General features: G+C 52.8%; 7 protein-coding genes across 7 annotated transcripts; 3 read left to right on the top strand and 4 right to left on the bottom strand.

Moving 5' to 3' along the window:
• Positions 1 to 4,839: 4,839 nt before the first annotated feature.
• On the bottom strand, positions 4,840 to 5,213 carry SETTUDRAFT_27557 (uncharacterized protein; the record flags this gene model as incomplete). The annotated part of the gene is made up of 2 exons (XM_008025856.1): positions 4,840 to 4,986; positions 5,043 to 5,213. The coding sequence occupies 2 exons, from the start codon at positions 5,211 to 5,213 to the stop codon at positions 4,840 to 4,842; spliced, it is 318 nt and encodes a 105-aa protein (XP_008024047.1).
• Positions 5,214 to 6,409: 1,196 nt separating this feature from the next.
• On the bottom strand, positions 6,410 to 7,818 carry SETTUDRAFT_160583 (uncharacterized protein; the record flags this gene model as incomplete). Its single annotated transcript, XM_008025990.1, has 3 exons — positions 6,410 to 6,818; positions 7,156 to 7,638; positions 7,706 to 7,818. 3 exons carry the CDS (start codon positions 7,816 to 7,818, stop codon positions 6,410 to 6,412), a joined length of 1,005 nt encoding a protein of 334 aa, XP_008024181.1.
• A 267-nt stretch (positions 7,819 to 8,085) lies between these two features.
• SETTUDRAFT_168523 (uncharacterized protein) lies at positions 8,086 to 9,180 on the bottom strand. The gene is made up of 4 exons (XM_008025991.1): positions 9,101 to 9,180; positions 8,867 to 9,051; positions 8,398 to 8,816; positions 8,086 to 8,351 (listed from the first exon to the last, which is right to left on the bottom strand). The coding sequence occupies exons 1-4, from the start codon at positions 9,122 to 9,124 to the stop codon at positions 8,218 to 8,220; spliced, it is 762 nt and encodes a 253-aa protein (XP_008024182.1). The 5' UTR covers positions 9,125 to 9,180; the 3' UTR covers positions 8,086 to 8,217.
• A 201-nt stretch (positions 9,181 to 9,381) lies between these two features.
• Positions 9,382 to 11,129, top strand: SETTUDRAFT_160585 (uncharacterized protein; the record flags this gene model as incomplete). Its single annotated transcript, XM_008025992.1, has 2 exons — positions 9,382 to 9,460; positions 9,508 to 11,129. 2 exons carry the CDS (start codon positions 9,382 to 9,384, stop codon positions 11,127 to 11,129), a joined length of 1,701 nt encoding a protein of 566 aa, XP_008024183.1.
• Positions 11,130 to 13,299: 2,170 nt separating this feature from the next.
• Positions 13,300 to 16,263, top strand: SETTUDRAFT_160586 (uncharacterized protein; the record flags this gene model as incomplete). The annotated part of the gene is made up of 14 exons (XM_008025993.1): positions 13,300 to 13,733; positions 13,825 to 13,969; positions 14,043 to 14,222; positions 14,282 to 14,324; positions 14,396 to 14,456; positions 14,653 to 14,689; positions 14,761 to 14,952; positions 15,030 to 15,330; positions 15,415 to 15,440; positions 15,750 to 15,851; positions 15,880 to 15,950; positions 16,002 to 16,027; positions 16,084 to 16,141; positions 16,197 to 16,263. 14 exons carry the CDS (start codon positions 13,300 to 13,302, stop codon positions 16,261 to 16,263), a joined length of 1,743 nt encoding a protein of 580 aa, XP_008024184.1.
• A 2,051-nt stretch (positions 16,264 to 18,314) lies between these two features.
• SETTUDRAFT_38779 (uncharacterized protein) lies at positions 18,315 to 20,582 on the top strand (the record flags this gene model as incomplete). The annotated part of the gene is made up of 3 exons (XM_008025893.1): positions 18,315 to 18,537; positions 18,654 to 20,482; positions 20,550 to 20,582. 3 exons carry the CDS (start codon positions 18,315 to 18,317, stop codon positions 20,580 to 20,582), a joined length of 2,085 nt encoding a protein of 694 aa, XP_008024084.1.
• A 690-nt stretch (positions 20,583 to 21,272) lies between these two features.
• Positions 21,273 to 22,276, bottom strand: SETTUDRAFT_46894 (uncharacterized protein). Its single transcript, XM_008025936.1, has 2 exons — positions 22,089 to 22,276; positions 21,273 to 21,986 (listed from the first exon to the last, which is right to left on the bottom strand). Exons 1-2 carry the CDS (start codon positions 22,203 to 22,205, stop codon positions 21,408 to 21,410), a joined length of 696 nt encoding a protein of 231 aa, XP_008024127.1. The 5' UTR covers positions 22,206 to 22,276; the 3' UTR covers positions 21,273 to 21,407.
• Between the last annotated feature and the right edge of the window lie 117 nt (positions 22,277 to 22,393).

Raw genomic sequence — 22,393 nt, forward strand, 5'->3', positions numbered from 1 at the left:
TGCGAGAATCTTGTACGTTAGCTCGCGCCCTAGGTGACCAGTGACTAGTGAGTCGTGGGCACTGCTGATGATTGCCGTTCGCAACTTGTCGTTGTCTGGCACCCACTTGCGCCCTTGGTAAAACAGGACTCCACTGTCCGCTAAGCAGTCTTCGATTGAGCACTTTAGGCCTAAGTTCACGGGGAAACGTCTCTCTTAGTCCTCTACTACCTTCTTCGCTCCTTGGTAGACACAATCCTTCGCTGTCGCTTCTTGCTAGAGCTTCTCTAACTTATTCTACTCTAGCACTTTTTTATTTAGTACTCTAGGAAGGAGCTAATCTAATTCTTCTCTAGATAGGGGGATAGCCTCCTCTTCCCGCTGCTGGCTTCGTGTCCTCGTTGCCATCACTAAGATAGCTTCTTCTAGTTCTTCTTCTGTTACCTCCTAATAGGAGTTTGTTGGCTTAAATATTTGTACGAAGCGCTTCTATAAGCGCTCGTCTTCTGCCCTTACAGGCTGGTCTTGTTCTCTTCTTAAGAGCGCGTCGGCTCTCACGTTCTGCTTACCCAGCCAATATAGCAGCTCTAGGTTGTATCTACTAAGTAAAAGCGACTATCTCACCTAACGTTTGTTTAGCATACAGGGTTTTATAAAGTACTCTAGATTCTTGTAATCTATAATCACCTTAAACTTCTTAACTAAACGCAGTTTAGAGTCCTATTCCTCAAGGCATCGTACTACCGCGAGTAACTCCTTGTCGTAGATCTTGTAGTTGCACTTGTGCGCGCTATTCTTCCACAAGAAGAACGCGCAGGGTCGTAAGACTCTATTATCACTGTACTGCGATAGCACTCCGCCTACCGCGTAGCCGCTCGAATCGCACTCGAGCACTGTCTCCCGATCTGGGTCAAACGCCGCCAGCGTTGGCTCTATAATAAAGATCTCTTTTAGCTTGTTAAAGGCTAATTGCTCTTTAGGTCCTTATTAGAAGGGGACGTCGCCCGTAAGTCTAGTAAGAGGTGCGGCTAGCTATGCAAAGTTCTTAATAAACCTTTAGTAGAAGTTTGCGAATCCTAAGAACGATCTTACTCCCTTTACTATCTTCAGTGCCTCCCACTCGCGAATTGCGGCTATCTTGGCTAGATCCATGCTTATCCCCTTGCCTGCTTTAATAATAAACCTAAGGTACTTAGTCGTCTTAACTTCGAACTCGCACTTCTTAATGTCTACTTGTAACCCTGCAGCTTATAGCTTACTAAGTACTTTTTAGACATGCTCTTAATGCTAGCGCAGATCGCTGTTAGTATAGATTAGTACGTCGTCTAGATAAGCTAAGCAGAAGTCGTCTAGGTGTTCTCTTAAGGTCTAGTTAATATATCGTTAGAAGGTACTTAGGGAGTTCGCTATGCTAAAGGGGGTAACTAGCTACTTAAACAATCCAAATCTCGTACGGAAGGCCGTCTTCCACTCATCGCCTAGTGCGACGCGGATCTTGTGGAAGGCTGCGATAACGTCCAATTTCGTGAACTACTTAGCCTTGCTTAAGCTATTGAGCGTCTCTCGAATAAGTGGTAATAGATACTAGTCCTTCTTTGTAATCGCATTTAGAGCCTAATAATCGATACACAGTCAAAGCCCTCCCCTAGGCTTCTTAGCGAACAATACTAGAGCTAAGGCTAGCGAGCTGCTTACGTAGATAAACTCTTTCTTAAGGAGTGACGTAAGCTCCTTTTAGAGGACTAGAAGCTCTCTGCGCGACATACTATAAAGAGGTCCCTATAGCGGTTAAGCATCCCTTAGCTCTAGCTTAATCTTGTAGTCCACTCCTGGCCCTTAGTGCGGTGGCAGCTTCTTAGCTTCTTTTAGGTTAAAGAGCTCGTAGAACTCTTAATACTGCGCTAGTAGTAGTGCTCGTACGTTTACAGGCTTCTTAGGTTGTAGCGCCTTATTAATATCTGCAATCAACGCGGCGAAGATCTAAACGCTGTTTAGAGCGTTCTTATGTCTGCGAACTAGGGCCGCAAACGCTGCAGCGTTGACTTGGCTAACTCCTCCTAGTAGAGCCCCTTTAGTTAACCTCACTTAAATGCCCTTTAAGTAGATAAAAATGCTCTTCTTAGCGGGGGCTACTAACACGTCTTAGTGGTTCATCTATCCTCTACCAAGGTACACGTCCTTACTAGAGGACAAATTCATTACATATGCGTAGGCAGTCTCTTCGTACCTATGCATCTTAAACAAGAATTAGGCAACCTAATTAATCTCTAATAGCTTGCTATTCACCCCCTTGATTATTTAAGCAGGTATTTGAAAGCGCTCTAGATAGTGGTGGTAAGCGAATCTCTTGCTAATTAGTGCATAGCATAGGCATTCGCAGTTAATAAGCGCGACAGCGTTTACTACGTTGTTCACAATAAGATCTATAGTAATTAGTAGAGGACGCATATACTTCTGCTAAAACTAATTCTATTCGCTACGTATCTGCCAATCTATCTTTAGAGGCTCTAGACTAAGACTCTAGTCTAGAGCTACTCTTTTTCCAACTCGCTACTTAGCACCTGATCGACTTCCTCCTGCGGCTTATGTCCAACGTTGCTTGGCGCGGGCCTTGCCTTCTTGACCTAGGTGGCGTTTTAACAGTATTTCGCGATATAACCTAGCTCTCCGCAGCGATAGCAGTTAGGCGGAGGTCGTTGTGGCTTGCCTCTAGCCTTTTGCGCCTAATTAACCTTCGAAGGCTCCTAGTCTATAACGTCTGGACTAGCTTTGTGTTAAGCGGTTGTTGTAGTAGGGCGATCTACCACCTAGGAGCTCGTTGCGCGCAGTTTAACGAGACCTACCTGGTAGAGGTTGTTAGACGTTCTTACTGCCTTATTGACTAGCTGCTCGTACGATAGATTCTTATTAATCGTAGCAAGAGCCTCCTGCAGCTTAGTGTGAAGGCCCTTTAAGAACATACTCTTCTTAGCTGCTTCGCCAAACTGCTCGCCTGACTGAATCTTAAGACGGTTAAACTCTATATAATAGTCTTTTACTAAGAGCTTGCCTTGTTTAAGAGTTAAAAGGCGATTAAGTGCTTTAGACTTCTAGTGTAGGTCGTCAAACTGCTAGTCTATAAAGCTCTAGAGGTCTTCAATGTGGCGTTTACTCTAGTTCTGTATTGCCTAGGGTAGAAGTACATCCGCTGCCTTGCCCGTACACCTACTAACCACGTACTCGATCTAAGCGAGGCTTGAAGTTCCTTTGTACTTATGCTAGAGCTTAGCTTAAGTCTTATATTTAAACGCTACGTACTTTGTTTGATCTCTATTAAATGGTTCTAGGTGCGGGAACTTGTTCCTGCGCGCAGCTAGCTTGGCGATTGCAGCTGCTGCTAGGGGAGGCGTGAAGGCTCTATAGGACGACTCTGAACGCCCCTCAGCTTGGTTACGCTCGAGTGCCACGAGCCGTTCCGTTAGCACCTGGTTCTAGGCTGTTAACCGATTCATCAGCTCCATCATCTGGGCCATGGCATCCTGGTTGGCCTTTGGCGAGCCTCCTTGCCTTGGTGAGCCCTTTCCTCCCACGACGGCTGATCGTTTAGCGACCGCTTTAATCGTTGGCCTAATTGCTGCCTCCTTCTATCCGTCCTCTCTAAGCATTTGTGTAATTTCGCGCAGGATCTCTTTATTTAATACTCCTGCCTAGTTCTTGGTAGCAGCGTACGCCGCTAGCTCTTCCACATTCAAGTTTAGAACGTTAATCTCTATTGCCTAATTCGTTTTGGACGTCTCGTTCTTTGCCTGCTAATATGCAGGGCTTCCGATCGCTCTTCGATCCGCTCGCGCAGTCCTAGACTGCGGCCTACTCCTCGTTAGTGAGGACTAGTAGGGCTTACTTTCGGCTGTCCTTGTTACTAGCTAGAATCTAAACAGCGTTCTGTCGCTGTTGTGTCGCGTCCCTAGGAAGACTCGCGTCTTGCTGTCTCGCTCGTGGGATCTCGTCTCCTATTAAGAGTAATCGCACGGCCTGCACCTCGTCTGATAGAGGATCAACAGGACTTCTCACTACAACGTCCGCTTCTAGCTAACTGTACACTAGGCCCAAGTGGCCTTTAGGTAGTTTATTACGCGACGTTGTGCCTACAGCTTAGCTTTCTAAGACACAATAGGACTTCCTAGATAGGTCCTAGGCGACTAACTCGCCTACTGTCTCTCACGGCTGAACTTCCTGCGAAGCTCTGCCCTAGGTGTACTGTCTTACGACGGTCTACCTTCTCGCTGCACTGAAGGCCTTTCGTACCTATTGCAGCACTAACTTTATTACTAGCTCGCACTAACAACACGCTCTAAAACTTGGTTAGAAGATAGTCTGCCTAAGGCTTGTGTCTAATTAGGATTAAATATAAAATGTAAGAGGCTGCGCTCTAGGGAGCAATCGCGAGGTATATAAGAGGTTGTATTTTATAAGGAGCTATCTACTCTACTTACGTGGTGTTTATTTACTTATCAGAGAAAGGTTATGCCGGAGTATCTAAGCGCGTTGTCTGAGCGCTGCTCGGTCTGAACGTAGTTCAGATGGTGCGCGCGCAGCTTGGCCCGAGATTCCATCGAGGAGCTATCCAAAGGGCGTTCAGCCCGTTACACTTATTAAATCAACCAACACAAAGTTTGCCATTTAAACTATATTATATTTCCTGGAACCAAGCGTGCCGAACAGCCACTTTGGGCGGTGCCCTAGCGCAAGGCTCCCTTCTTAACATGCTTGCAATCAGCATTCCAACGCGGCACAATATCCTCCCGACTCATATCCTCGCGCCTCTCGCCGTCGAAATACATTTCCTCCAGTCAGTCTTGAAGTGAGAAAGGTGAGGTATTGTCAGGTGATGTTCCTTTGATGACAGCCCAGTCGCTTTTCCACCGGTTGCAAATCATCATCAACTGTCTCGAGCATTTGGCGGACGAGAATTGCACGTGTTGTCATGATGCTGTCGAAGAGCGGTTGTCCGATAATCAGCTCAAATACCTAGACAAAAGCATCAGTCGGCCATCAATGCATTGTGTTCAAGAAGCCGGACGCACTAGACAGGCCATACTCCAAAGATGGACGCGATAATCGAAATTGTCACCAAAGACGATTTCAGCGGCGCGAACAGGAAGCCGAGTGTTGAGTATGCCAGGGCACTCGTTGCCAAGGAAAGACTGGCCAAAATCTACAATCTGGATCGATCTGGCCGATGATTCAACATCCATAGGGTGATTAGCAGAGATCATATGAATTGCTGACATCATAGTTCATATACCTGCATGCGCAATCTTCTGCTCGTAAAGGCAGCACAAACCAAGGCAGAGTCTGTTTTGCAATTGTTTTCGCAAGCGCTCCGGGAAGCCTTTCGATACCGGGATGCGCGTCGAGGACATCGGCGACGCTTGGTCCTAACGATTCCAATACGAGACATTCGTGAGTTCCATCTGGACCAAGAATTCGGAAGGAATCTTGCATTGTCATTAGATGCTGGTAGCCAGGCTGATGTGAATGTTTCGCCGCTATGCTACGCAAGACGGTAGTCTCTCGATTCCGATGGTTTAGCTCCGATACTGCCATTTTTACAGCAACTTAGGTCTGATTTCTAGGCGTATGTCAGCGCTGATTGTGGAGATTTATCGCAGAAAGCGAGACTTGGTATCGCGTGCTGCCGGAAGGTCGAGTATCCGCCCCAGCCTAACTTGCGTAGAATCTTGTACCTGCCATTGCTCAGACAGTCCCCCAAATTGAATGGGATGATATCCGCCCTTGGGATAGCGATGCAGAGGCTCAGCATTAATGTCACATGTATGTGTAGACCAATCTATCGGCAGATTGCGCTGGGAAGGTTGCGCAGGCATAGAGGGCAGTGAACGGGTAGGGGCCAGTGCTGACAAAGACAATTTACATGACAGCGCTTTCTGAACTGATATCCTGTGCGGTCGAGCGATTATCCGAGTTACACTCATGCTTTCGCTCTCCCATGCGAGTAGAGCTGGAGAGATGACCAATCATTGCAAAGCGAGTGACAAGAAGATGGAAATCTTGAGATGTGACACCAAGATAATTAGCGCTGTCTTATCGCTGAACCTAGCAGCTACATACAGCAGGACGAATGGAGATGCTTAGTACTGATTATATCTAGCAAGATGGTTTAAGAGGGGGTGCTTTTTCATTTTATGAGTAATTTTGATATACTTATATAATAGCTTGTACAATACTGTAAATATTACACTATGACAGTAGTGAACCACTATACTTGGTATTACATATATAATATGTGACAAGATATATGTACTAATGGGTCATAGACTCGCAACAACAAACTCGCACATCACATCACACAAGCCTGTCTAGTATCTAGAAACCCTAAAAAGAGGATCAAAACTCTACAAACTGAAACATCCATCTGATTAATGCACAGCTAGCAATTCGGACTAACAGAAGCCTGCCAGTAGTGACTATCCAAACGCTCCTCGCACCCGCACGTCTCATAGCCGTACGGCATCAACCTGCTGAACATGCCTCGCTGGCGGAAGCAAGGCCTGCATAGAGAATTTCGATCCGCCTCCTCGTCGCCATGGGCACGCTTGTAAATCGACAGGTCATGCATCCACTCGGTGCCACGTTCATCCCTGTACATGCACACGCTGGCGTCAAAGAGGTGCAGGGATCTGGCAAAACTTGGTGTCTCTGGCGGTTCTGGGCTGTCGGAAGCGTACCGACGGGGTGTTCGAGCGGGGGTCCTGGGCCGAGACGTTGGGCCGAATAACGGGACTTGTTGAGTTGCAGTGTTGGCGCGAAGAGACGAAGGCTGCTGCTCTGTATGCGTGCTGACGAGTGCGGGTGCTACTGTCTGCTCCATCAACCCTTTGTCGCAAACTATATGCACGTCGTCGCTAGGTATAGCCTGGGAGACCACAGAGGGATAGGCATCATTGCTTGAAGCAGTCGCGTTTCCTGTGCCTGGCAGCGTTGGGACACACATCTTTTTCGGCAGTACTTCTTCTCTAATTGTATCCAAACTGCGTTCCCTTTTGCGAGCTACTATACGTTAATGGAAGAGGGTAGACGTCAATGTCAGCGGCGAGGAAGGCGATGAGGTCGTGTGCGAGCTGTTCTTATTGTATGCAAACCATAATTCTATTCTCGGTATATGGCAGGGTGTACGTACAACTGTTTCTTGATTCATGACGAGACAGTGCAATCGTTTCTGGGGCAAAAGTTACGGCAGCTGAAGGCTCGATAGGCGTTGATCTGTCAGAGGACATGAGTGGTGAGTCCATTCGGGCATTTTCGCCATCAGATCGTACTTGTCGTGGAATGTCTAATCTGCCCAGACTAGGTCGTGGCTGGGGCAAAGGGGGTCGCGCATCACCGCCTGGACTGTCGTGGCCGTCTTGGGGAAGGGGGTCGTACTTGACTGTCGCGACGGCAGTGCCTGTGCTGTGATGGCTATCCTCTGGGGTATCATTTCCGTGCGATACTGACTTCAACTGACTTGGAGGGTCGTCATTGGTCTGAGGCGTTGCTGTCTTCTTTGATCGTGCTTCGTCGGCCGCGCGTAGTTTCTGGCGAGCGTCTAGAGCAGCAGATGCACCACCGACCCAGACCGAAGGCGCTGGTCTATCAGAAACTCGACTGGCAGTCGGCCTGTCGTGTTCATCAAATAGTTAGGACATGATGTAAGATGATTGGTGCCTTAATTGAGCTCCTTTACCTGGTACTGCCCTGTAAACTCACAGTGGTGTGCGGAGCTGTTGGAGTGTCGGTACTACCAATCTCACTGAGCAGCTGTCTCAGGAATGATTCAGGGCGGTGAGGGCTAGGCATGTTGAGTGAGAATGCTCATGTGAGTGAACAAGTAATGCAAGGTAGGCAATGCGGGCAGAAACGCGATGTGCTGGAGATATGGCGGAGGAATGAGGTGAGGTTGCATACAACCAGGGTTCAGCTTGTCTAGATGTATTGCTTAAGCTGGAAGGTGTCAATGGCGGCGATGGCAGATACAAGAACAGCAGATACAAGAACGATGCATCCTAGGCAGTCACTCGAGACAAAACTGAACCAACTGGGCCAAAGCAGTGAATGCACAAACACAGGTCATGACGGTGTGAGATTAGCTACGAGATGCCACATAGCTCTCACCTCATATGGTATACTACAAGCCTCGTTCTATCATGCAGAGGCCTTTCCGTTGCGCCTGTTCGTGTCGTGCAGTGGTCGTGTTCTTCATGACTCGGACATTTCAGTGTCCTCGGCCTTGGCCAGGCCGTGTTCCTTGAGCAGGGCGTCGATCTCGTCGGCTCCCCAGAGGTGGTGGTAGATCTTGCCCGTCTTGGTCTTTCCCACCGTCGCAAATTCAACTGCATACTGTCAGCACTGTCTTTCGTAAGCAGCGTCTCAGCATACTCTTCTCGCTGCTCAGCTTGGTCGAGTCCATTGTCTTGCTCAGCACCTTGACGGCCAGCCCGCATGCCTCCTTCAGATCACACTCTTCCTTGTAGTCCTGCTTCAGCAAGCTCTGCGCAGAAGCATTGTTTGCGCCAACACTCGTTGCCTTCCAGCCGCCGTAGTTGCCACTGGGATTGCTCTGGTACAGCTGGAACTGCCGCTGGGGGTCCCAACCGGCATAGATGAAGGACACGCCAAATGGCCGGAGACCGCCGTGTTGCGTGTAGCCCTGCTTGAGATCGCATAGACGGCGGACGAGCTGCTCGCAGGGAATGTCTTCGTTGTAGGTGAGGAGGTAGCGCTGGGCGGCTTGACGGGCGTAGTTGATGAGGATGTTGGCATCGGCCGTCATTCCCGCGACGGCACAGATCATGTTGCTGTATGCTTATGAGCATCATTGCAGTCACAGTCGCACTGCATTACGCACTCGTTCAGGATGTACAGCTTCTCCGCCGATGTGTCCTGCTCCAACAACTTGCTGGTGACCTTGCGCTCTGCAGCGAGCACAATGCCATCCTGGGCCAAGATGCCTAATGCGGTTCCGGCGTGCGAGATAGCTTCCAGCGCGTATTCGACCTGGTAGAGGCGGCCTTCGGGCGAGAAGATGGTCGTCTATGCACTGTTAGTTGCCGTGCTGCCGCCTGCTACGCTGAATACATGCCCTGGAATCGTATCTCCGCGACATGATTGCACTCTGCACAGATGGTCTGGGGGAGGTTGAGGAGGAGTCGCCAGCAGGACAAGGGAGAGAGAGGGTGGTGGGGAAGTCGGCGTGGGCTGCTGGTGTTGCTAAGAGCTCCAGGCACAAGCTCCTACGCAGCGCGTCGGCGATTCCGCTGTGCTTGGCGCCGACCACATTTTGGTTCGACGAGCCCAACACCAAGCCGCGACAACTTCTGCTCTCCACCAGACTGCCGATTGCCGGACGCTCAGATCTGCGAAATGTCGGATATACCCGTGCGACCGCCTCCGCCAGCGCCTCCGCTGCCTCCGGGCTGGACAGAACACAAGGCGCCCTCTGGTAGCTATCGCTCTGCCTGCGTCATATGCCTCACTCACGCTTCTCAGGACATTCCTACTACTACAACAAGGAAACTAAAAAGTCGACGTATACGCGCCCTGTGGCCCAAGTGCGCCCATTTCACCAGCCACCGCCGCACACTGCGACCCCAGGTTACGGTGCCAGTTATGACGCGCAAGCGACACAAGCTACCCTGCAGCCCCAATCCTCGCTCAACGACTTCATATTCGCAAGCGCGCCAAAACAGTTTCCCCGCCATGGCGGAGCGCAGCAGTCAAGAGGTGGGCAGGGTGGAATGCGCGGAGGACATGGCAACTTCAACGACAGACGACGAGAGCGTGACGACCGGCCCAAGCACCGCCAAGATATCCCCAATTGCGCGCCGTGGGTGCTGGTGAGGACCAAGTTTGGACGGCGCTTTGTGTGGAACAAGGAGACCAACGAGAGCTTCTGGAAATTCCCGCCCAACGTCATGTCCGCCGTGATTGAATTCAACCGCAAGGAGCGCGAGCGCAAGGAACGCCGGGAGCGTGGCGAGCCAAGCGACGTGGAGGAAGAGGATCCTGCCATGGCCGAGATCGAAGCGGAACTAGCAGCCGCCGAGGAGGAGGTCGAGATTGTTGAGGTGGACGGCGACGCGGACATGGAGAACGACGAGGAATACGAGGAGGTCGAAGTGACAGACGATGAGGGCGATCCAGGCAATGCATCAAAGCGGCAGCGCACCGAGGAGCCCAGCGGAGACCAGCCGCGAGAAATGGGCGAAGACGACCTCGCATGGCAGTTGGCGCAAATGGAAGAGATGGAAATGGATCAGGGCTATGACGAGCAGTACGACGACGAGGAGCCTGCCTTGTCCGAAGAGGACTGTAAGGCGCTGTTCAAGGAGCTGTTGGACGATTTAGGCGTAAACCCCTACACTCCCTGGCACAAGATTCTCGACGAGGGTATACTATACGACGATGAGCGCTACAAAGCCCTTCCAACCATGTCTGCACGCAAGGATTGTTTCAACGAGTGGGCCCGAGACAAGGCACAGGTTCTCAAGGAAGAAAAGGCAAAGCAAGCCAAGCGCGACCCCCGAATACCGTACCTGGCTTTCCTGGACCAGCACGCAACACCAAAGCTCTACTGGCCCGAATTCCGCCGAAAATACAAAAAAGAGCCAGAGATCAAGGACGCGAAGCTTGCAGACAAGGACAAGGAGAAACTATATCGCGACCACATCAAGCGCCTGGCCATGCGCTCGTCGGACCTCAAAGCCGATCTCACCGCGTTGCTGCGAGCACAGCCTCTGGCGCTGCTGAACCGATCCACGACTATCGACACGCTGCCTCCTCCCGTGCTCAGCGACCTCCGCTACATCTCGCTCGCGCCATCCACGCGCGAGCCGCTAATTAAGACGTACATTTCCACGCTGCCACGCGCACCCGAAGGCGCAGCTTACTCGGCCGAAGAAGAAGCAGAACGAGCAAAGAAGATGGCCGAGCGAGAGCGCAGAGAGAAAGCCCTAGCAGACCGCGAGCGACGGGTACGAGAAGAGAAAAGAAGACAAGAGCGCGACCTGGCATACGGCAAGGGCAGGTTACGAGAGGAGGAGGAAGAAATCCAACGCGCGCTGCATGTGGGGAAACACGGGCTCAAGGGCCTTTTGAAAGACGAGGACTAGTATACCCCAGTTGATATCAATGCATACATCTGAAGCCTGCCATCTGCAATCCATACCATCTGCAATCCATACAACTCGTACAGAACAATATAGCCCGAGACGAACAAAAAAAACAATCCTTTGACTCCATGGCTCACCGCTTCAAGCCTGTGGCTGTGCGAGCCACCCATATACACTAACTACATCATGTCCGCCTTTTCCCATACCGCGCGAGACATGGCGTACAATCTGCGCCTAGACTCTACCCAAGTCCCCCAACCAACAAACCAGGCCTACGTACCCTTCTTCTACGTAGTCTTATTACTCTATTTTTTATTTTCCTAACCTTTTTTATTTTCTTAGACCGAAAAAAAAAGTTTATTCGTCTATACTATTGATTCATATGTATTTTCCATTTTCGAGGGCAACCCTGCTATGCCCCCCCCCCCCAAAACTTTATTTTGTGCTATTCATGACTACTTGGGTAGCTTGCTAGTGTTGCTTTGCTTTGCTTGCTTGGCTCGCTGATGCTTGATTTTTGTTCTGCGCACGTGTGTTTGGGGGCCTGCCCGCGCACGTGTAATTCAACGGTCGGCGTCGCAGCCAGCAGCCGTTGGGGGGCGGGTATATCCGAACGGCATCATCTTGTTTTTTATTAATTTTTTTCACTTTTTCTTTTCTCCCATCGACGACGACGTTGAAACCTCAGCTCAGCGGAAATATTTATTATCTGATTGTTTTTTTGTTTTTGTTTTTGGCTGCTTACGTCTTGGACAATGAACATGGTGTATGTCGTCATTCTGCGGGCGATGCGAGTGCGAGAAAAAGGGAACATGGGATCGGTAATGCAAGAGCAAGGATGGCTACATCATACATACCAAACTTTAGCCTACTGCTACCACTACCCTACCCTACCCTACCCTACCCTACCATATGATGACTACTTGCTTATTCACTAGGTGTACACACAGAACTCGAGTGTAACTGGCCCCGTGTAATTCAAGTCGCAGCGAATATTCTTACCCAGGTCTTCGCGCACAGCACCGCCAGCACCGATAACCAGCACGGTCCGCCCGTCTTCCAGGCGCCTTCACACTAGTATAGATGCTGTCTTGCGGGCATTGCGTCAAGCAGCAAAGACGGTTCTGACAAGTGTATCCCGGGACTACAGTATGCTAAGCGGGGGGTGGCAGGGGGGTGGGGTAGTGGAGGCATGTCTCCAATAGTTAGCGGCGAGTAAGGATGCTTGCACAGCGAGTCGCAGTCGGAATCGATAACCCTGCGTGCGCCCAAAACGGCTCCGATTGCGGCAAATTGCAAAGCGGTCAAGGGGAGTACGGAGCCAGATGTGTTTGGCGTAATGCAGCGATTGATCAACAGTACAGTATGGGCCTCGTTGGGTCGCAGAGGAAATGAGAGGGGCGGGGCTTTGGAACGAGGGCGGATTGTATGCGAGACTGGATACTTGTTATCTCGGCACTCTGACGAAGAAACATGTGAAGACGGAACAAAAGTTAAAGAGAGAGATCGAGAGAGATAGAAAGACAAGGAAACCCTCGGTTGACTGATTCCCCGGTTGGCTAGTTTGGAACATCGGATAACCGCACCCACCCTTCGGACGCATGGCCGTTGCTTTGCACCCACAAAAGCGGCCTCGCGGGCTCTGAGTAGAAACGTCATCCCCACTTCGCGCGTCGGACGGAAGAGGCCATGGCCGTCGGCAGGTGTGCGGGTCTGGCCCCCAGCCCGTCTCGAGCCAGAAAAGGTCCTGTGGCTAAAGTATTTTCCCTTCGCCTTGTTTTTTTCTTTACTCTTGTTTCCTGTCGCTGTTTGTTGCCTCTTTGCTTGGGTTACCTGCACGTCGGTTCGCCTTTTCCGTTGCGTTCGAATCGGATAACCACGTCGTTTTTCCTTGACACCGTGAACAGCCGGTGGTGTGTTAGCTAGGCGTGCATACGCAAGTTGCTTGCTTGCTAGGATCGAATTATATCCGGAGCGGGAACAAGGGGGGTCAGGTGCTGGCAGAGCGGGCCTTGAAGAAAAAGATAGTATCGTCGGGGGATTTTTTTTTCTGTTAGGCGCTGTGAGCCAGGCATCTTTGGTTTGAGGGAAAAAAAGATCGAACAAAGCATACGACGGTGGATCATCGACTGGAATATTATACGAGATGGAATCGGTGAAACGGACCAGTATGCATTCAGCGCAAGACGCAAATGACGACGGTGGATCGAGCGACTACGAGAAGAGAAATGGATCGGGGAGCGACGCCATCGAAGAAAAAGACATAGCCATGCATGCCAGAGAAGAAGAGCACCTGGCAGCATCCGGCCCTGACATGGACCCGACGAAACCAGGTCGTCGCAGTCAGAGCCGGCGCTCGCAAGACGGACGAAGCCTAAAGACCATCAGATCGCACCATTCGAGAGCTGGAGGAGACGGCTACACCTGCCTGGACCCCGAAGCCAATGCCGGCGGCGCATCGCGAGCCAAACCGGGCGGCGCTGTAACAGAACAGCCGTATCTAGTCACGTGGGACGGTGACGCCGACCCCGAGAACCCCAGGAGCATGAGCAAGCTGCGGCGGTGGGCCATTGTCTTGATATGCTCGGCCAGTTCGCTTTGCGTGTACGTTGTTAACTTCAGACGTGTGCGACGCTCGCATGCAGGAAAGGGGGGGGGGGGGGTAGGACACCAAAAGACTGACCATGTAATCTAGGACATGCACGTCGTCGCTATATACGTCGACGTACAGGCAGCTGGAACCGCAGTTCGGGGCTTCTCGCCTCGTCTGCACACTGGGCCTGTCCATGTTTGTAGCTGGGCTCGGCACAGGCCCCATGGTGCTGAGTCCGCTGTCCGAGGTGCGTTGCCAGCATGCTGTCGACACTTGGACACACATGGCTGCTGAGACTATCCTGCTGACGCACGCTGCAGTTCTTTGGGAGACGCCCCATTTACATTGGCTCCTTCACCTTCTTCCTCATCTGGACGATCCCCTGCGCAGTGGCAAAAAACATCCAGACCATGCTGATCGCGCGTTTCCTAGATGGCTTGGCTGGCTCAGCCTTCCTCTCCGTAGCCGGGGGAACAGTGGGCGACATGTTTGCGAAACACGTTAGTCAATCTTCCTCTTCTCTTCCCAATTGCTGGTCGTCTGACGCAAGCACACACAGGAACTCTCAGCACCAATGATGGTGTATACGGCGAGCCCCTTTGGTAAGACACACTGGGACTATTGAATCCCCCACTCCCCACCCTTAGAAAAGCTCGTTGCTAAGCAGACGCAGTCGGACCCGAAGTGGGCCCTTTGATAGGTGGCTTTATCATGGAGCATACTACGTGGAGATGGTAAGTGCTTATGGAACCTAGCTGCAGCAACACGTTCCCACCCCACCTTGCGACACTGCATGTGCAGACCAAGTATATGACATTGGTCGTACTGCGAGGTGACTCCTTTTTCAGGAGCTCGTATTCATGACGAGATGGTTGTTGTTTGCTTGGGCCAATGGCATTACGCAGGCCCGGTGTTAACGAGAGACGGCAGGTGTTTCTACTTGCTCATCATCTGGTCTGGAGTCCAGGTAAGTAACATTGATACTTTGTACGCCGTGTATGCATCAGGACTAATGCTGCGTTCCCCTACCACCCACAGCTTGCCCTCATTGTCTTCTTCGTCCCTGAGACGTATCACCCTGTTCTTCTGCGCCGCAAGGCCATTCGCCTGCGCAAAGAAACAGGCAACGAGGAATGGATAGCGCCGATTGAGAAGCTCGACCGATCCATTACCAAAACAGTAATGTGGTCGTGCATCCGCCCGTTCCAGCTTCTGTTCTTCGAGCCTATGGTATGTTTTTTTTTTGCCTTTGCCACAGTGTTGTAAACTTTTTTGTCGTAGAACTGACCATGGGAACTGGAAAAAAGTGCCTGAATCTCTGCTTGTTATCCGCCATTCTCCTCGGTATCTTGTACCTGTTCTTCGGCGCTTTCCCCCTCGTCTTCGGCAACAACCACGGCTTCACCCTCTCGCAGACTGGCCTTGCCTTCCTGGGCCTGCTGGTGGGCATGCTCACGGGCGTGTCGTCAGATCCCATCTGGAGACGAGTGTACGGGAGACTTGTGCGACAGCGCGAGGAGCAAGGAGGCCAGGCCGGCGGCTCCGAACCAGAGTTTCGGCTCGCGTCGACCATCGTAGGCGCCTGGGTCGTTCCTATTGCACTGTTTGGTAAGAAGGTCTCCCTCCGCGGGAGAGATATGTGAGGGAAAGGTTTGATGACAACGAGAGCTTTCTAACCAGTGTTTAATGCAGGGTTTGGCTGGACTACCTACTCATCGGTACGTTGGTTTTGTTTTGGCGGGACAAGTATGCACGTTTCCAAGGCTAACATCCTGGTCTCTGCAGGTTCACTGGATAGGTACGGCAGCGTCGCGCATCTTGTTTTTGAGGTGCAGTAACTGATTGACCATGACACGGCAGTTCCAATAATCTTCTCGGCAATATTTGGCCTTGGGTCAGTCGATTTGCTTCTTTTTTTTTTCCTGTCTTTCTTTCTTTCTTTTGGCTTGTTGCAATTGTCTCGTACTCGTATCATGGAACTTGGCAAAAAGAAATCAAAAGACTAACCCACGCTGTCTATGACGTAGTGTGATTTGGGTGTATTCAGGGGTCTTCACATTCCTAGTCGAAGCTGTAAGTTTTTTCATTTTTTTTTACCACCGCTGCCCGACATCGGACCAGGCTCTTGGGTACAGAAATGCTGACCTCGCCGAACAGTACCCTGTATATGCTGCATCGGCTCTGGCCGCCAACAGCTTTGCGCGGTCGTACTTTGCTGCGGCCTTCCCGTAAGCTAGCCGTGGCCTTGTGGTAGAGAGCCTGACTAACTCATGACATAGACTATTTGGTGTTCAGATGTACAACCGTAAGTCATCTAGACGGGTCAGCATGATGAAAGAGCGGTCACTAATCTGGTCAAAGGTCTCGGCTACCAGTGGGCAACAACGCTGCTTGCGTTCCTGGCCCTGGCCATGGCACCGTAAGAACGACCCAGGGCAATGGCTCGAAGAAGCACTAATGCGTTGGTGATGCAGGTTTCCCATCCTGTTCTTTCGCTACGGCAAGCGTCTCAGGGCAGGCAGTCGGTATGCATCAGCATAGGGGGTGGACATGTCGAGGGATGGGGCGGGGGATGGGCATGTGGCAGAAATGAGTGGGATAGGCCTAAGAATAGAGAAGTGACACTGCATCTGGATATGCCATGGTGTTTATTGAATCAGGGATGTTGCGCCCACACGTGAGACGACATGAAGCAGGCTGACTGGGCCCTTGTGCGACGGGGCATGGAGCGCCACGAGGGCTGCCACGCCAGCTCGAGGGACGGGGGCGACACAAGAGAGCGAGATGGCGGCTGCGGATGGTACCGCTACCGAGGGCGGTGCTGGCTGTGCGGCCAAGGTGTGCGAGGGAAACGTGGTCGGCAAGCCAGAGACGCGGTCGGTGAGACATTGGAAGGGGGGGAGGGGGGCGACGCGGTGCTCGCGAAGCGTAGACGAGGTCCATGGAGCGAGTGTGATGATGGCAGTCAGTAGCACCAAGGCGCCCACAGGCTGAGGGCTTGAACGAGTGAGGTCTGGCGCCAAGGCGTCGCAAAGGCCCAGCGTCCACTTTGACCCCCGACTGCATGCATGGCCTGCAGCCGAGTTGACGGTACTGGACGGGGGGGGGGATGTCGACGGGCGGGTGCTTATTGGGCGTTGCGCCGTGTGGCCTGACTGGTGGCTGTGAGGATGACGAGGGGTGGAGAGCGGGCACAAAGCGGGCAAGATTGTCGAGTGGGCGCGGGCGGGCAATGGCCATCGGTGCGTGCGTGTGCGTGCGTGTGCAGAGTGAGGCTGTGACGATGGCGATCGCAGACAGGCATGGGGCGGGGTGGGATGGCAGTGGGATGGTGATGGCAGTGGGATGGTGATGGCAGTGGGAGGGCGAGGCGAGGCGAGGCGTGGCTGGTGAGGCGAGTGCGAGTGGCTTGTGTGATGGCGCTAGCGCGTGTGCTTTGGGCGGTAGCGCCAAGCACGCCGTCTACCGGCCGACAGGGACCGAGGCAGGTGCGAGTGGGAGCGAGGGTGTGGGTGGGCCGCGCCTTCCAGCAAAGCTCGCCAGCCAATTGCGGGGAAGCGCATGTGCGCGCATCTTCAACAGAGAGCTCCAATATACCACCACACACGACACCACGCACACGCACACAGGCACACGACCACGCCCACCCCCCAGCGCCGCCCGCCGCCCTGTCCTGCCCGGCCCTGCCCTGCGCTGGCCTCGCCCGCCCGCCCTCGCCGCCCGCCGCCCGCCGCCCGCCGCGCACAGAGAGCTGCCCGCCGCGCTGCAAACGTCTTCTTCGCACACGGCCGCGGCCGCCAAAGCTAGTCGATAGCACCCTCGGATCTCGCTTCGACCATTACTACTGACTACTTGCCGTCGCCGCAGCCGCAGCCGCAGTCGCCGCAAGCAAGCAAGCTCCTGGCTAGGCAGCCCCGGACCAGCGCTCGCTCGCTCCTGCCCTCCTCGCGCCGATTGTCGCTTCCTTCTTCGCCCTGTACCACAACCACCGCCCTACTGTGTCGCGCCTTCCCTGCTCTGCCCTCGAAGCGAGCACGCCTCAGCCGCCACTGCCACTGCTCGCCCTCACTCTCATCTCCCGTGCCCTCGTCCACACCCAGCACGCTCTCTCTCTCACACACACGCACACTCACACGCACACCCCCCGGCGCACTTCGTAGAACCCCAATCTCGCCCGCGACCCACCAGCATGGGCAGCGCGTCTCGGTAGCATCTTGCTATCAAACATGATTCTGTGTGCTCCTGGAATGCTCCCTCGATTACATGGACCCCGGCTCCGTACCACGCCCGTACTGCTGCATACCTGTCCCCCGGATTGAAGTGTGCTCTCCACCGTCTGGGTCCCCTGCATTGCTCGTCATTGGAGTCCCTCCGAGTGCCACGGCAGCGCCCATCCCAAGCAGCCAACGCACGCGTGATCGCTCTTTAAAACACGCAGCTGGAACGCCTCGTCCCGTGCGCCCCCAGAAGCATTGGCTGAGCCGTTTTGCTGGGAACACCCCAAGATCACTCCCCACGGCTGCACGCCGCACTCCACGACAGCAGTCTGTGCTTGGCCCCCAGTGCCGGCGCGCTCAAGAGAGGGGGATATCATGACGACCTCAGACGCCGAAGATGCCTCTCCCTCGCCCGAGTACCGGAGTGATTTGGACGACGACATGGCTGCCGAACAGAATGCCGACCGCCAGCCAGGCGACACTTCGCCCACGCAGAAGCCTGCAAACAGCAAGCCCAATGCCAAAGATCCCCTGCGCCCGCGCCGCAAGAAGGCTCGGAGAGCATGTTTTGCCTGCCAGCGAGCCCATCTGACATGTGGTGAGTACCTGCATTGCGTTGGTGTGTGTGTGTGTGTGTGCGGAGTGGCCATATGGGTCTTTTTCTGTGCCATGACTGAATTCTCCCGCCTCCAAGACTAACCAGAACCCCGACAGGCGACGAAAGACCTTGCAACCGCTGCATCAAGAGAGGTCTCCAGGACCACTGCATGGACGGCGTGCGCAAGAAAGCAAAGTATCTACACGATGCGCCAGACGGCGCTCTCATGCCTGGAGTAGGCGGTCACTACCCGTACATGAATGGAAATCGGCCAACTCCGCTACCAAGTCAGGACACGCAAACCGTCGCTGTCTCGCCGCAAAGCAACATGTATGCTCAGGCACAGCCCGGCACATTCTATCCACCCAACTCGATACCAGCCCAACTGCCGGTCACGCAAGATGCTCGAGGCTTCAGCAACCAACAGTCGCCAATCTCCCCGCCTTTTACCCAGCCGCACCAGGCCGCGGCACAAAACGACCCAAGCACGTTACCTCAGAGTCAGCAAGGTCAGATGCAGCAGTTTGGACCCTTGTTTGACCCAAGCGATCCGGCCCTCTTCAACTTTGACATCTCTAGTCTCAATTTTGGGAACCACTATGGCGCATTAGAGTTTGGCATGCTTGGCCACATGTCATCAGGTGCGGTAGAAACCCCGCACGACAACGGCATGTTGAATACCATCAATGGTCCTGTCAACATGTACAACCAACCGCTGCCCTCCGGCTACGCTGACCGAAACAACACGGCAGCCGCGATGGCGTTCGGCCCGAACAACTTGGCGTCGGGCGAATGGCAGGACTCGCAGTCGCGGCAGGGCAGTATGCATGTGCAGACGCCAAATAATGCTTCGGTCGGTGCCAATCAGGATCACCACGGTCATCGAATTGACAGCCTTGCCGGGCCTCATGCATTTGCTATTGGCCAAGGACCCTCCACCCATGCATCGGCTAGTCCGGCGTCGACGGACGCATCCAACAACTTTGAGGGTGACAACCCGCTGGCATCTGCCGCATTTTTTGCCAACGCCCATCGGCCCCATGCACAACGCTCGCCGTTGATCAACCGACCACAAAAAGAAAACAAGCACCCGAACAGTGCGCTACAATCATTGCATGCCAATGGCATTCGCAAGCGCCAGCGCGATACCAAGAGCATCTACCAAGGCATCACCAAGCCCTATGACTATGTCAAGGGCTATCATAGGCTGTATCAATTGATCGACAAGAAGTACTCGAGACCATGGGTTGCAAAAGCTCAGCAATACTTGCAAAATTACCGGCCAGTGCTTCTGCAGGTTCGCGAAGAGCTCAACAGAGATGACTTGATCCACCAAGAAATGGGTCTTCAGCGACATCTGATGACTCTGCAAGAGCACTTTGCAGAAGTCGGCACCCCGTTCCTCATCTGCCGGCGCTCGGGGGAGATTGTTGGTATAAACAAGGAGTTTACTATACTTACTGGATGGAAGCGTGAAGTGCTTCTAGGCCACGAGCCAAATCTCAATGTCAACACTGGCGCCAACCGCGATGTGGGTGAAAGCGACCCGTCGACGCAGAATACAACACCCAACATAGCCGCCCAAGACAATGAGGTGGCCACACCTAGCGTTAATATCATTGAGCTCATGGATGCCCGATCGGCGCTCGAATTCCTGCAGCACTTTTCCGAGCTCTGCTACCAGGACCCTCGTGGCTACGCATCCCAGCGCGTAAACATGCTCCGGTACCAGACCAAGGCGGACGTGGACCGCCTGCAGGAAATGAAGAATTCAAATGTAGGCGACGCAAAAGTTGATCCGCTCGTCAAGATGGAAGGCGGTGCTGTGCATCAGGGCGAGAGCGCCATGCAGCGACTCGGCGCCAAGAACGGCATGGTAGACTGCATGATTTGGTGGCATATCAAGCGCGACATTTTTGATATGCCGGTGCTCGTATGTATGAGTGTGAGTTGAACCTTTTTTCGTTTCATTTGCCCTTGGGAGAATTGATGTACTAATGCTGGTTAACTAGGTAATGCCTGTTTTGGACAAGGGCCTGCAATGAAGAGCGCGGCCTCAATATGCGTAATGTACAAGATTTAGCTCTTTTTTTTATTTGGTTTGTCTTTTCATCACTGTTCATATTTTGGACCTTTATCATGGAAAGTGGACGAGTTGATGGTGGTTGTGGTGATGGGAGTTATGGAGATTCATACGTCGATTGTGGTATGCCTTTGTCATGCGATGGATACAGTCATGTGTTGATGTCGGCAGTGGTGGCGGAAGTAAGTAAGTATGTGTGTTTTTTTTCGTTAAGAAAAATGTTGGTGTATTGTGTGTTTTATGCATAGTTTTGTTCTTCTTCTACTTCTTCTTTTTTTGATTTCGCTTTTTCTTATCCTACATTCGGATACACGGGTGCAACATATGTATAGAGAGAAGGCTAGATGCTGCTTCGTTGTGTAGCTAGCCCCCCCTTCTTTTTTTTTTGAGATGCTCATGCCATGGGAAGCAGAGAGATACATACATACACAGGGAGAGAGAGAGGGATTGGGGATAACGTAATAAGGGCAGTTCTTTTTTCTTGCTTGACGGAAGAGTTCCTGCGGTGCCGTTTGGAGTGTTTGATTGTTTGTACACGATTGAATAGAGTCGCTGGTTGAATGCGCACGGGGATACCTGTATCGACTGGGTGTAGAGTTAATACATAGCTTTAGCAAATCCATACTAAGAACCTTTGCAGTCGTCTTATTGGACTTGTACTTGTCTTTTTGAATGATGCTTTCTACCCTCTAGCATGTCTATCACACCGGAAATTAATAATCTAGTTCCAAACCACCACGCACCCCAAAATGCTATGCCCTCTGCCTTCCCTCTAGACAATGGCGCATCAGTTCATCATCTGACTCACCACCACCTCGTCCTTTTGCCCCGCCTGCTCCCACCGCGCATTCGCACTCGCATCCGCGCCGCCGCGCAACCACTCATCCGTCTTCCATGCCTCGTACGCGTCGCGCGCAAGACTCCGCTTCGCAACTCGGATGTCCTCGCGGATATCCTCGACCAGCGCCTCCTTGCTCACGTAGTCGTACTCTGGGCGGATAAACCCGAGAATCATAAGACTCAGGGTTGCGCCGTAGAAATCCCGATCGAAGCGATGCAGAATATGGATCTCAATGCTGCGCGCAGTGTTCTTGTAGTACGGGTTGTAGCCGATGGAGAGAACAGTCGGGTACACTGTTTCGGGGGTGGGCGCCGCGGACGAGTAGTCGAGGTCGGCGACGGCGTGGCTTGAGGATGGCGTCGGCACTGATGTATCCGACGTGGCGCTCGGGACGCTGGTGGCTGTCGCGCTGGAGACGGTGCTGGTGTTGAGCGTGCACCAGCCGTAGTAGATGCCGGATTCGAGGTCCTCGTGGCCGCCGATCGAGAGCCCCGACAGCGGGATGTTGGCGGTTGGGATGCCGAGCTACGGGGCCGAATGCGTTAGTTGGGCGACATGGCAGTGGTGGCCATGCGGCCGGCTTTTATAGTATCGTGTCTTGAGTATCAAAGGGGCTGTGGAACGTACCTCTTTGCTGCCGCGCCCAAAGCCCTTGATCACCGGGCCTCGCAGCTTTAGTGGAAAGGGTGGCTGAGGGGTATCGGGACCCGCGATGGGGTCGCGCGGACCGTCGGGACGCCCCATTTTGTATTCTGTTGGCGGGGGAAGTGGTAGGCTGTGGAAAAAGAAATACTCTACAGGTGTTAGGTGTTAGGAAGCGCGACTTGATTTTTTTTCTAGAGGGAATGACGGGTGAATTGGGAGGTTTGAAGTACTAACTTTCTAGTCGGCATGTAGGGTCCGATCGGAATGCATGGTGGGGGGGGGGGGGC

The sequence above is a fragment of the Exserohilum turcica genome (genome assembly GCF_000359705.1).
Source record: "Exserohilum turcica Et28A unplaced genomic scaffold SETTUscaffold_16, whole genome shotgun sequence".
Classification (NCBI taxonomy): Eukaryota; Fungi; Ascomycota; class Dothideomycetes; order Pleosporales; family Pleosporaceae; genus Exserohilum; species Exserohilum turcicum.